At 42.5% G+C, this 13,610-nt stretch overlaps 1 protein-coding gene across 2 annotated transcripts in view; it reads left to right on the plus strand.

The window, feature by feature from the left end:
* PMVK (phosphomevalonate kinase) overlaps positions 1 to 13,373 on the plus strand; it is a 96,036-nt gene extending 82,663 nt beyond the window's left edge. For both annotated transcript variants that reach the window (XM_069650237.1, XM_069650239.1), the window contains exons 4-5: positions 6,214 to 6,343; positions 12,911 to 13,373. In XM_069650237.1, coding sequence (XP_069506338.1) covers positions 6,214 to 6,343; positions 12,911 to 13,068 — 288 coding nt within the window. In that variant the 3' untranslated portion in view covers positions 13,069 to 13,373. The remainder of the gene's footprint in view (positions 1 to 6,213; positions 6,344 to 12,910) is intronic.
* The last annotated feature ends 237 nt before the right edge of the window (positions 13,374 to 13,610 follow it).

Consider the following 13,610-nt stretch of genomic DNA (forward strand, 5'->3'; position numbering starts at 1 on the left):
TCTTAAAACCTGGTTATTTAATGAATTCTAAATAAGCCTCAAAGTCGCCTGCACATTAACCAAATGCAAACGTATATACTCCTTGTAAGATTGTAAGCCTGTACCACTGTGCCTTACTGTGAAGCCCTGTTTGATTCTGTAACGCTATATAAATGCTTTTGTGTAAGTTGTTTAAAGAAACAAAATTATTAGTTTATAAATATGCTAACATGTACCAACTAAGTACCAAGTAATCCTGTAAACTATGCCTGATACCCGAGGGTTTGGTTGTGTAACCAAATGAAATAAATAAACTGGAAGTGCGATCTATTCTGCTCCAGGGAATTTCCCCAGAGACGAGCTCTAGGGGACGCGTTCGTAGTGGACTGGGAATTTCCACTTCTGTTCGTGTTTCCACCACTCTGTCATTCCTCATGTCATCAGGAGGTCGATAAAGTTTGGAAAGTCCATGATCTTGATTGCTCCAGATTGTGCCAGGAGAACGTGGTACCTGGATCTTCTAGAGATGGCCATCTGCCCTTCACTTCGTCTTCCCCAAAGAGAGGACTTGCTCTCGCAAGAGGGGGGTCTCCTTCATCCAGGAATCAGTACTCTGAATCTTCATGCCTGGTTTCTAAAAGGGTAAAATACAAAGATTGGGCCCTTCCAGAAGATGTATTGGAGTTGCATTCGGGCAGAAGGCCAGCAACAAAATCTCTGCACCGCTGCCATTGGAACAAAGTTTGCAGCTGGTGCAGAGAAATGTTTTGATCCTTTCACATGTAAGACTAATACAGTATTGTCATTTTTGCTTCACCTGGCACATCTAGAGCTTCAGGGTTGCACAGTAATTTGTACTTGGCAGCACTTTCTATTTTTAAGCGTTCTGCTGATGAGGGTTCTGATTTGAAGGTCCCTATTGTAATTCAATTCTTGAAAGGGTTAACAAACATCTTTCCCCACGGCTCCTTTTTATTGTGCCGGTCTGGGACCTAAACTTGGTGTTGAGGTGTCTGATGGGAGCACCTTTTGAACCCTTGCATTCTTGTCCACTCAAAATGCTAAGCCTTAAGACTATCTTTTTGAAGACAGTAAATCAGCCCGCAGAGTCAGTGACCTTCAGGCTCTTTCTGCTAAACCATTTTTTACTACCTTTTTTAAAGACAAGAAGGTGGTTTTGAGGGTACATCATTCTTTATTTTACCAATAGTGGTACCCGAGTTCCACTTAGCACAGAAAATAGTGTTACCTGCCTCCTATCCACTGCCTCATCCTTCTAAGGAGGAGGAGAGAATACATTGCTTAGACCCTAGAAGGGCCTTAAGCTTTTACATTTCTAGAGTGTCCAAGGTAAGATAAGTTGATCAGCTTTTTGTAGGCTACTCGGGTAATAAATTGTGGGTAGCTGTCAACAAGTAAACCTTCTCACGCTTGATAATCCTATGCATTTCATAATGCAACTCATTAGCTGGCAAAGAATTACCTGATGGTTTAAGGGCGCATTCCACTCGAGGAGTGGCTACTTCTTCGGCTCTTTGAAGAGGGGTGCCTGTACAAGACATTTGTAGTGCGGCAACTTGGTCCTCTTTACATACCTTCAGTAAATACTATTGTCTGGACTCTGTCGGTCAGGAGGCCAGATGTGCCAAGGCTGTACTTTACAGCATTAATCAACAGTAATTCTCTATGCCCACCTCCCTTATGCTTACTGCTTTCGGAGTGTATGAATGATGAAGAATACGTGGGAGGACACAATCCATTCAAAGAACACATTTCTTACCCCTGGTAATGTTCTTTCGACTGGATGTTCCTCCCACGTATTCCTCATCGTCCTCCCATCCTTCCCCTCTTACTTGCCGATAATTTTATGTGATTTGACACCTTCCTCTCTTTGAACGTCTGGGTCACCCCTTAAGACAGCTGAGCATTGGAAGGGTACAAACTAGAACTGAGACAACGGTTGCCGCACAAGCTACTTATCCCAGCATCAATGTCACGGGCCGAAGGCACAGCGGGGGCTGTCGAGAGCCACAACCCGACAATGCACAGGGCCCGATATGAAAAATGTTTCTGAAGGTTCAAGCAGACTTACAAATGTATCAAAGATGAGGAAAGTGTGAGGGGAACATCTAGTCAAAAGAACATTACCAGGAGTAAGTAATTTGTTCATCTCAGCAATATGTAATTGGCTAATGGAACAGTTACAGGGCAGCATCACATTGAGAGTTTTAATTAGTTGGCATCTGTCTTACCAACCTTGAGAACTTGGCTAGTCACCAGCACATGAGCAATAATGGTGGTAGGGGGAGTGAAACCAAGGAACTGCATCTTCCAATTGAATGAGACACCATCCCTTACTTCCTAGGCCACAGGCCAGTGCATTTATGATATGATAGTTTATTTATATAGTGCCTATACAGAATGTGTTTCAAAGCGCTTTAATTATTTAGCTTTGTACTTGGCCTTGTCCGGTTGCTCTTGTTATGGGAATTTGTGGGGAGTTGAGGCAGGTGCCGTCTGTGTCTGGAGTTAATGAATGGACAGTGTTCTTCAGTTATAGGTCACGAGTGAGAAGACCATGTTTTGAATTTATATGCTGGACTTATGCCACTATTTTGGCTAATATTAATGCAGTTTTATTACCCTCTTTGGCCACTAGAGACTTAGTCGATCCGTTCTTCATATTGTATTAAGCCTTTAATTAGTCGGAACCTGGTATTCAGAGGCTGTCTGTTCTTTATAATCTAAGAGAAATATGTCTTACGCTTGGGAATTATTATCTTCTACTTTCTTTGGAGTCATGCAGACTTCCCTTATTTCACAGTAGCCTTGGAAGGGGGCTGCGCAGCCACTGTCTAGCCTGCAGAAATCTGTATTTCAGCAAGTCGAATCTCCCTGCAGTCCTGAGGCCTCCCATTCACACTAATGCAACTCTGCCTTCCATTTTATACAAGATGCACATTATTCATAGGTGCATTATACATCCCCAATAAATAAAAATCAATTACTGTTACAAGTTATATGTGTATATCGTTCATATTGCATTTCAGCGTATACATTGGCTATGTTGTGTTCTTCGTGTCTATATGGTGCAAGCAATATTCTTTGTTTCTAAATACACGTTTGACCAAGTGTTCGTGTTTCTTCATGGTCCGTGCATATCTACTTCATGTCTATTGTATTAACGTGTTTCAGTCAGCAGTGAGGTCACTTGTTCTCGCCATCTTCAATTACATCCGGTCCATCTCTTTTTCTCTTTTCCGTGATAAGGCTGATAGGGTTGCCTTAGTGCATAGCGTCTCTCACCTTTGCTGTATAGAAGTGGAGGAGGAGCAGTCGCCATGAATGACGTATTCATCTGCCTCTAGACATGTCCTTATTAGATGTCCTTATTAGAGGTTATTGAAAATGACTTGTTAAAATGTCTTCTTGCACTCCCCAGACCATTTCTAATTATGCCATTAATTCTGAACTAGGGATATTCTTTGTAGAGGATGTGATCCAATTAGAACCTGTCATCATTGGTTGAGAATTTGGTGCAAGAATAAAGCAATTTTGGCACAACAACTCATTAGGCTTTTAATGGACAAGTACGTTTTTGTATCCATCCCTTGGCTAATGCATGTAAAGAAAATGCTGGATAAAATGAATGGCAATATTTATTTTACAAATCTGGAGAATATAGAGCCTATTATCAATCGATAATTAAAAGAGATCTACTGCTTCATTTTATTAGTGTGAGGGAAATGATTGACTTAATAAAGTCCTGTAATCGAAGATATATATACAGGAGTATTTACTATGGAGTAAATATCAATATGACCTTAGACTAATTACTTGTGCCAAGTTTGACCTCTTACCATTGAGAGCTGTGAATGCGAATTGGTCTGGTGACCATCTGGCCACTAGAGATTTTATTCTATGCTACCCTTTCTGCAAAAATGTTCTGCATGTTATTCTTTGTCCTATTTATTCCCAGATCGGAAAAAGACTATACGACGGGTTGGGGGAAGGGCAGTAAGTCCCCATTCCCATTGGGTCACGCTATTATCGCTGGCGGTAATATTGCCAAAAATGGCCTTGAAGCTGGCGAGTTCAGCTCTGAGTTGGAGGTGAATGCCCCAGAACACGGGATTGAGCAGAGCAGTAAATGCGGCGGTAATAGCGTGATGGCCGCGTTTTACTGCTCTGCCCAACTCGTGATGAGGCCCAATATTGCCAATACTGAGGGGATGCAGGCTTTAGACGATGTCGACAGGTTTTACTTTACCTTTTGAGAGCAAATTCTCTTTTAATCAATTGGGTGTCTTCTGCAAGCCCTAAAACTTAGAAGTACACTTATTCCCTTTGTATTGTTATTTACAAAGTAGTTTAACTCTCATGCTGATATGTATCTTCGATAGGCTCAGGTGTTTTGGATTCCCAGAATAAATGTGAGATTTGGTGTCTTTGTTTTTATTTGTTTCACATGTCCATGTAAAGTATGCATTGTTTATTGATGCTTCTTTTTATTCCATGTACGTTGCATGGAATGCTGCTTGCAGACTTATTTGAACGAGGGAGTGGCTATGAAGTCCTGGGTAGTCGGCTCCGAGGCATCCATGGCTTCATGTGTCTGTATGTGGATTAGGGTCTGGTGTCTGGCATGGCTGCCCTTCCTGGACTCAGCACAGACCCTGCAAAGAGGCACGACGATGGCCAAACAAAGGCAGTGCTTCACAAAGAAAGGGCTTAACCTGTGAGTTTGCCATTTACCCACTATGCTGAACCAAAAGGCAACCTCACTGAAAAGAGACAATGGTGCACTGTATGTAGCAGCAGTAAAAATAAAGTAACACTGCCACCAGTCTGTCAGGAACACACAGCCTGCGTGGAAAATCCACCCATCGTAAAAGAAAAAATGAAAAAGATGCCACGGCCCACCTGCAATAATGGCCATGAGTGCCATTAGCTCTAGGCAAGAGGCTCAGTGGGGAGCAGGATTCCCCTGCACTGGCCGCCATAAGACAGGCAGTGATGCCCCAAGGAAAGAGTTGCAGGAAAAACCAACAAGAATCAGAAAAACCAACTCAGTCCGAACATATGCTGGGGAGCTCACAGAATGAGGCGGTAAAAACAGCAAAAAGGAAAAACGTACCTAACCCCTATGATGCGTTTTATTTTTTTTTATTTTTTTTTAGTAGGTTTTTTTATTGCAGTGGCCACATTTGGGGGTCCTAACTCGGCTGTGTGTGGTTTAAAAAATTTTTTTTTAAAAGGCATAATGTCTTTCTCTACCACTCCCTCCCCCCTCTCCTTTTCGTCCTCTTACAAAGGTGTAAAACACATGGATTCGTATGAACTCTGCCTTGCATTCACGCCTTCCGATGAGCAGGCAGATTTCATAGGAATCCATTAGGCAATATTAACTGTATTGCAAAACGGAGCATTTTCTTACTCTTTACTTTTGCACTCCGCCTTGCAAAAGTTTCAATTTGCATGGATGGACCGACAAAACGCAAGCGTAAGCATTGATCGCCCACTGCATACAATTTCCACCTGTTTTAAAATGACCCCGACTGTGCCAACAGAAGCCAAAGACTCTTCATTTTATAAAAAAAAATAAGATACATCGAAGTAAATAAACTGGCCTGTGTAATGCTTTGTCACCGTTTGGACACAAACAGCAAAACGCCAGGGAGAATCGGTTTCCTATGCTTGAGTGACAAAATGACTTCATGTTAGCAAGACAATTTCAGTTTTCCAGGCCTGGGCTTTCATTTGACAATTCATGCATTCCTAGGTTTGTAGTGCTTGTCCAGTATAGTTAAGCAAATTGGATTGTAGCACTTAATTACAAAAATAATAGATTCCATGACTGTAAAATGCGTGTCCTATGATTAAAAACCAGTACTTTTGACACCATTCTCCAACGGTAACCCCACACATGTGTTGCACAGTTATTTGGCAAGCAATAAGCGAAAATACCTTCCAGATCATTGAGTTGTGCTTACTGACCGGTGTGCGGAAGCATTTTTCCCATGAACTCATACTAAAACCTACACTTTAAAATTAACTGCCTTTTTATTGTAGTCCTGGAATTCAGGTGGGCGGGTGTTTGTGTGTATGCATATATATGTATTAAACCCATCCACTGTTTTCTGTCCCTCCTTTGCTTGTTGAAGCTGTGACTTGGAAGAGATGCAGCCGCTCTCCAGTATTGCATGTCTTCCTCATGTTTGCCATCTTTCACAGGTTGTCAGTGACACACGCCGGCGCTCTGACGTAGACTGGTTCCGCGCCTCCTACGGGGAGGTGATGCAGACTGTACGGGTACAGGCTTCAGAAGATATCCGGCGGCAGCGAGGCTGGGATTTCACACCTGGTGAGTGGCACTGTTGCAAGTTGGGGGGAAAACATGTATTACACATGCAATTCTTATTCACCATACATCACAATAGAGGTATTATCGCCCTCCTGAGCCTAGTTTTTTATGGTTTTAGATTTTAAAACGGAGAGGTCGATGAGATCCCTCTTTCATTGGGATTTATGGTGAAAGAAACGATGGATTTTATGCTATGCAATTTATTTGCTATAATTTTAATTGATGTAAACTGATGCAAATATACATTGAGTTAATTTATTTTTTCCAATTCTATGAATGATGGATGTACCAGAAGACTACATATATCGAATACTAACAAATAGCTTTCACTATTGAATACTTTCTGTGCATTGCAGTAGTGAGATTAGCACCCCCACACCCTCTTTTCAAGTTATAGACCTGCAGTGGATGACATGCTCTGTACATATGATGCCCCCCCACCCCTACGATAGCTCCCCTCTTCTGTGTACATTGCTGGCACTTTTTGTGCAATGTGAGCAACGCATCATACGTTTTAATGAATTCACCAGTTGTTGGGTTTTCATATCAACATTTCCAACCACAACATAGGCTTTATGTGTTTTATAAGTAAAACCAACAGAATAGAACTAAACATTACCATTCCAATCTCTATCCTATAATCAATTGTCTATACCGTTCAAGGTAAGTACACCAGGTCCTGGGTACTTAAAGGATACTTAGTAATTGTACTTACAATTCTATAGAGAAGGAGGGAGCTTCATGCAAGTGGTAGTCCTAGAGTCAGCCCAAGAATGTGTAAGCAAAGTCTGATTTCCCTTGAAGGGGAGAGTTGTCCCCTATCTCAATGCACCAGGGGACCCCTGGAGGAATGGCCAGACTCAGATTCCACCACAAAATGTCAGGCCCCGGTAGCTTCAGGAGTGGACATTACACCAATATAGAATTAGAGAATTGGGACAAGTGAAGGTAAGCACCCCATCCTCTGGAACTCATTTGTTTAATTAGATTTGTGTAGCGCGCAAACAGCTCAGGGCTCGACGCGCTGTTACATGCGAAGCCTTAGTTACAGTGGGCGCCATAGGTGCTTTTTGGGATCAATACAGGTTAGTTACATACATAATACATTTTGTCACAGTATATGTATAAACTGGGTGAGTGCTGATGAATTTAGGTGAAGAGCCGGGTCTTAACTGCTTTGCTCTGATTGAAGGAAGCAACCTGCGGTGAGGCAGTTGGAGAAATCTGACCTTACCGTTGGCCTGTGGAAATGAGGCCCCTGGGTCGCAAGGGCAGAGGTCACTTCTGATGTCTGGGTTGGGTCCAGCTGAGTTGTGGTTCCAGTCGCCAGTTACTGGATCCCTGAATTTCGTACTAACAGATTGGACCTCAGAATTCCAACCAAGAATCTCTACAGCTTGAAAAGATCTAAAAAAGGCAGAAGACAAAGGATGCAGTGGAAAGCCCCTGCAAGGTCAGAAGGCACAAGGAGGCCAGACCAGTAAACTTGGCTGCAAGAGACTTCCTTCTTTGAACCGAAGGCAGAACAAGCAGTCAAGGTTCCAGCCCCATGACGATGATGCCCAAAACGTTTCCAGTCCCAGGGCTAGACTAGATCAATGCAGTGAGGATGCCCCTTCTCCAGTGGGTACATGCCTAGGGAGACTTCAGAGTTCCAGTTGGCGAGAAAAGCAGAGCAGGTCACAGGGCTTTCTGTTCCCACTAGTCCAAGGGAGGCAGGCACCAAGTACAGGTCTCCCTGTCGCAAACGATGCAATGCAGCGAATAGGAGGTGGATTGGTTTGCCCATTGTTTGTACAGCAACAGTCCTCTGTTATCCCTCTGCAGTCTCTTCGTCTTTTGCTTCTTGGCTAAGGTGGTTGGTTGCAGATTGGCTCCAGATCATCTCCTAATATTTAAAATTTGGAGCTGAGGTGACCCCCCCCCCCCTCCCCCAGCCCAGCAACGGGGGGGACCTGCAACATTCAAATGGGTTGGCTGTAATCACTCTGGCTGGAATGTGTCTTGGATCTAGATAGCCCCTCTACCCAGTTTGTCAGTTCCACACCAGTTGGCAAATATGTATGGGCTTTGTGCAAGAAGTCCTCTGCGGTGCATGACCATGTATGCCCATTTCCTACCTGGTGAGAAAGGAGGATGGCCAAAGAACAGAACAGTAGAAAAGGAGAGTAGGAACCAGACTGCCCCTCCCTTAGATGCACAAGGGGGAAAACCTATTTGAAGCTAGAAATAATTAATAATTACTTTGACAGTAAAAATGTGTTTGAAATTTGTTACTATACATTGATCTAACTTTTTGATTCAGCATCTAGGACACGACATATGAATATCTGTCTTCATGGTCACCAATAGTGAATTGTTGTCCTTTTTGTGTTTTAAATGTTTTTTTTTTAATTAAACTTTGTTTTATCTGTATGACCACAAGTGTGATCCTCAATAGCGAGCACTAATTATTTCTAGCTTCAAATAAGCTTTTCCCCCCTTGTGTGTCTAAGTGAGGGGCAGTCTGGTTTCTACTCTTTTTCTATATTTACCTTGCTTTCCAGAACCAGCCCCCCCCCCCGTTAATAACCAAGAAAGCTATCACCCATCTTTTCTCTGCAAAGAACAAAAGAACCAAATATAGGACTTAAAACATATGGTTTAGCCATTTTTGACCAGGAGTGTGGTAAGATGGCAACCTTCCAGTACCAATTCATGGGGCCATGATCAGTGTTCCCTCTAAGCTGTGCGCATGTGCGCTTTCCCAGCTTCCTTTTGGGTGCCTCTCAGAAGATTTTTAGCAGCGCACACAGACAATTTTCACCTATTAAGAAAACATTTAATAAGGCACAAGTCACAGCAATTACTTGAAATTTTCCTTCTCTTAAAATAAGCAACTAGTCTTGATATCCTGCTCATTTGCATTACACTACTATGCAAGAGAGACTGTAAACACCCAAAATCCCTAACAGCAAAATACACACATAAGAGGTTAAAAACGAATATGAAAAACTGGCTCCATGAACAGAAGTATCTAACCAAGCTATTCCTGTACACATTAACCTGATAATGTTCCCTCCCCACCCATGACTCCTAAGCTTGATTCTACCACATTTTTACCATATGACTCTAACTTCTGCCCCAGAACACATTAAGATGGTATCGGACAACCTTGACTCTTCCTCTCTTGGCTCTGGCTCAGTGAGTGTTTACTGCTACAATCCCTCACTTTTTACAGTGCTCTATCAACTAGTATTGGAGGCTAGCGCCGGGGCCGAGGAAGGGTATGGGTGGAAGAGCGCAGGTCATCACTCCTTGCGGGTGATGAACAAAGCAGCACATTTCAAAAACCAACTCAGACGTTTCGGCAGTACACTGAAGGAAATGTGTTGCTTTTTTGCCAAAGGATAGGACATTTTAGTACCCGTCTAGACAAAAGCTCCTTCTTTTTCTTTCTATGATCAGTGGCTGAGGGCTTTTCAATATAACCATGTGCCCTGTGTGTATCGTCTCTAGCATCCCCCTGCATCTTATTTAACTGATAACAAAGAATTACAGAAGAGGGATCCATAGTTATAGAAGAAGGCACTCAATCAGTTGTATCTCTGATGAATTGATGCTATTAACTTAAAAGGCATATATATGTGACTTTCTTCAGCAGGGCTCTATAATAAACCTCAGTAAGGCACTTATTTAATTTTATCTAGGCTGTGGTGTGGAAGGATGGGCAAAACTATAGACTTTATTATGTGCCTTGTCATTTAACTTCTTACGTCAGGGGTATAAGCAGGTCTCTAATCAGATTTTGCTCCCTACTTGGAATCAAACGATTTATTTTTCAGGAAGTCAAAAAGTAATTCGCTTTGCCAATAGGTATACTTTCTGCTTAATAATAGATGTTCTACCCCTTAGAATTTCAGTTGAGATCAGGCGAGTAAAAATGGATGGTGTATATGTCTCTTAGCTGTAAGGCTGGTTTTATCAATACCCACAGGACACGTAATGTGGATAGTAAGCAAGGGCACAGGAATTTTTTATCATATTCTGAGGTGCAGTTATTCTGATGCAATAATCATCCTTATACACATTATTAGAAGCATGTTCTCCTGGCCCTTGAATTACTTCATTAAATTGGCACTTGAACTCCTATCAGTATGTTTTTTGACACATTGCTTTTAATTGCCATTAATTCATTGGCAAATGTATTCTGTCAGAATTTCTTGACAGCCACATATATTTGTGTTTTGTAGTACATATTAGTGATTTTCCAGTGGCATAAAACATTTGCAAGGTACTGTGGCAGATGTTGAAGACTTGGACTGGTTGATGAGTTTTCTGTTTAATCACATATGACATTTTATTTTAGCCTTTGTGTTTGGCAAACGTGTTGTAAGGTTTGTCAAGAATTGCAGTGGCTGGGAAGAGGAAATTCCTTTCCAAACTCTCTTCTGCGACAGTAGCTCACTAAATACGCATGGTCACAAAGTGGCTTACCTCATTAGTCAGTTGCGCACATGGAAAATAATGTGCGCACAACAGCAAACCAGTTGCGCACATAGAGAAAAATATTTAGAGGGAACATTGGCCATGATAGTGCGCGCAAAAATTAATTAGAGAGGTACCACTGCCACTAGCCTACAACGGCTGCACTGAGAAGTATGACAAAATACACTAAAAGTAAAAAGTCTAGAAGCAGCGACGACCATGACAGGACATCTGAAGGATGCAATGCTTATATTACAGTGTACATTGTAGAAATTCTTGCTCAGTGGAAGGGAACAATTCATACCATTTTGCACATTGAGTTTTGCACATGTTGAATCAAATTCCAAATGATTATGCAATAAATATTTTTGATAAACAAATTCTCCCTTTGATTGGCGATAGGTTTGGTAATTAGTAACAGTCATTACATGGGATCTGTATTGTGTATAGATTCCAGTGTCAAGCAGCACATTGGAGTACTGGAAGCTTTTGGAAAAACAGATCCACCTAGTCACATTGAGTAAAGTATAGGGGGGCTGCGCTAGCAAGGTTTGATATGGCAACAAGATGAACAGTGTTTCACCATCCATGTTCGTGGAGTCCAAGATATGCTGGTGCATAACCTCTGGACAAGTCCTCATTCATGGGGCTTTGGGATCAAATCCCAGCACTGTACAAAGTACTGGTGTAGAGAGACCGCTTCTGTCCCCAAACAGGAGTCCAGGTCATGCCCTCATTTCTAATCACCTGTTTTTAAACCATTCAATGTTTTGGTGGCCAGCCAATCTGTGCTGGTTGCCACATTTGATCTTTCTTGGGCATCCCCCTGGGCAAAGACAGGCAATGTGGATTCCAAGAGAATCTTAATCATCCCCAACCCTCCCTCGCCTCCCAGGCACATCCACGCTAGTCCCTTTGAGCTCCTGGCCAGCGTGCATGTCGGACATTTCTATGCATGATCAATCCCAGCCCCCCCCATACCTCCAATTCATTCACCTCTTCAAGCAAACAAGGGCAACCAAGCACAGTTGCCTGCATACTGGATTCACAAACTAGACTCCAATTTGAGACCCTCCAGGAAAGAAAAAAAACGTCCTCGATGCCAAAATGGCTACTACTCCTGGAGCCACCATTGTAAGGTATAATTCCACTAACAAGAACAAATCACTGATTACGTTCACATGTCTGGCAAGACAAGAGGGCACCTTGGCTGTGGCCTCCATCTTTCTGGCAATAAGGGACTCCAAAGGGCCACATACATATAAGAGACTTGTCCTCAGTGCCATTTGGATGGAACTCGCTGGGGAAAACTAGGCTAGGCATCACAGAATTAAGCAAAAAGTGAAGAACACAAAAAACGACTTTCCACCTTAAACTTCTATACACATGTAATGGACTGGTTGTTTTCCTATATTTATGGGCTGCAGTAGTTGCCTTATCTGAGCACTGCAGTATCCTTGTTGAAACCCAGTCTGGAGTGGCCGTCTCCGCTGGGCAGTGCAGCAACCTCCTGCAAGAAACAGCTACAATGGATGCGTCTTCTGAGCAATGTAGTGCCTGCCTAGACACCCTGCAGTAATTTCCTAAGATCTAGGACAGGAACATTTGTCTCCTCCAGGCAATATAGGATCTTCTTAGCCACAGCCTAAGAAGCTCCAGCACTAAAAAAAGGAAGCATATTTCTTTTTTCAAGAGATGTAACGAACAGGATCCGACCAGATTTAACGGTCCCTCAAACACCTTGCACACTCTTTCGCTTGTTTGAACTTAACACCTACAAGCTGTGGAATACTCTCCTTTCTGTCTGGTGGTCCGCCTGTCACGCCTTTTAATCCTTTCTCCAGGCACATCTAATGATTTCCCTTCTTATTTCCTCTTGTTGTTTAACCAATAACTGTTTTATTTTACTGCTTTGATTATTTTTGTGTACTATATAATATCCCATACAAAATAAAATGTGGCAAAGCCCTTCATCCCCTGTTTGTGCCATAGTAGACAATCTGTCACTCCACTAAAGCTCAAGTGCCCCTGCTTGTTGTTTTGCATTTTCCCCTACTGACCTCGGTGACAACCCATGTTTGCTTTTTACAACCTCTCTAGGGGTTGATGATGCTGAGTCAGAGTGTGGATTGGACAATGGCATCGACTTCGATTGGACCATCACAAACAATGCGGACAACCACGCGCTGGATTCCCAGCTGGATATGCTGCTACACTTCATCCGCGGAAAGCTAATGCTGTCGACACATGTGCCATGATGACGCCCAGGAAACAGATCAGTAACAGCAGCCAAATAAGCCCTCCTGCCATTACTAACAGTGAATGATGGCATTTGGACACAACATAATGCTGGGCCCGCTGAGCTCTTGGCAGATGTGCCGTGGTGATAATCTGAATAACCTCTGTGAGGTGTGCTTAAATGGGGGTATTGTAATCATTGCCACTGGTCATAAAGGGCAACAAAGGAGTCTGGCCTGGGCTTCAAGGATGCTTAAGTAATATTGCACTTCCATATTATTGATTCTAATTCAAATAAACTTTAATGGCTTGACAGGCTATAGAAGTATACCCAAAGTTATTACAAGACCCATAGCCAAGAAGAGCAGCTTGGTACATGATTTCATGCATGCTTTGTTTTGAAAAATGCATTTATTAGTTTGTATACACATGTATATATCGATCACGCAACTTAATTATCTCTGACAAAAGTTGAGGGAGGGGCATTCCACACATTGTACCGTAGAGATGACCTAGTCCACATGATCATCCACACTAAGGCAATTTTATTTTATTTTTAAAT

The sequence above is a fragment of the Ambystoma mexicanum genome, chromosome 1p (assembly GCF_040938575.1).
Source record: "Ambystoma mexicanum isolate Mex_15411 chromosome 1p, UKY_AmexF1_1, whole genome shotgun sequence".
In the NCBI taxonomy this organism is placed as follows: domain Eukaryota; kingdom Metazoa; phylum Chordata; class Amphibia; order Caudata; family Ambystomatidae; genus Ambystoma; species Ambystoma mexicanum.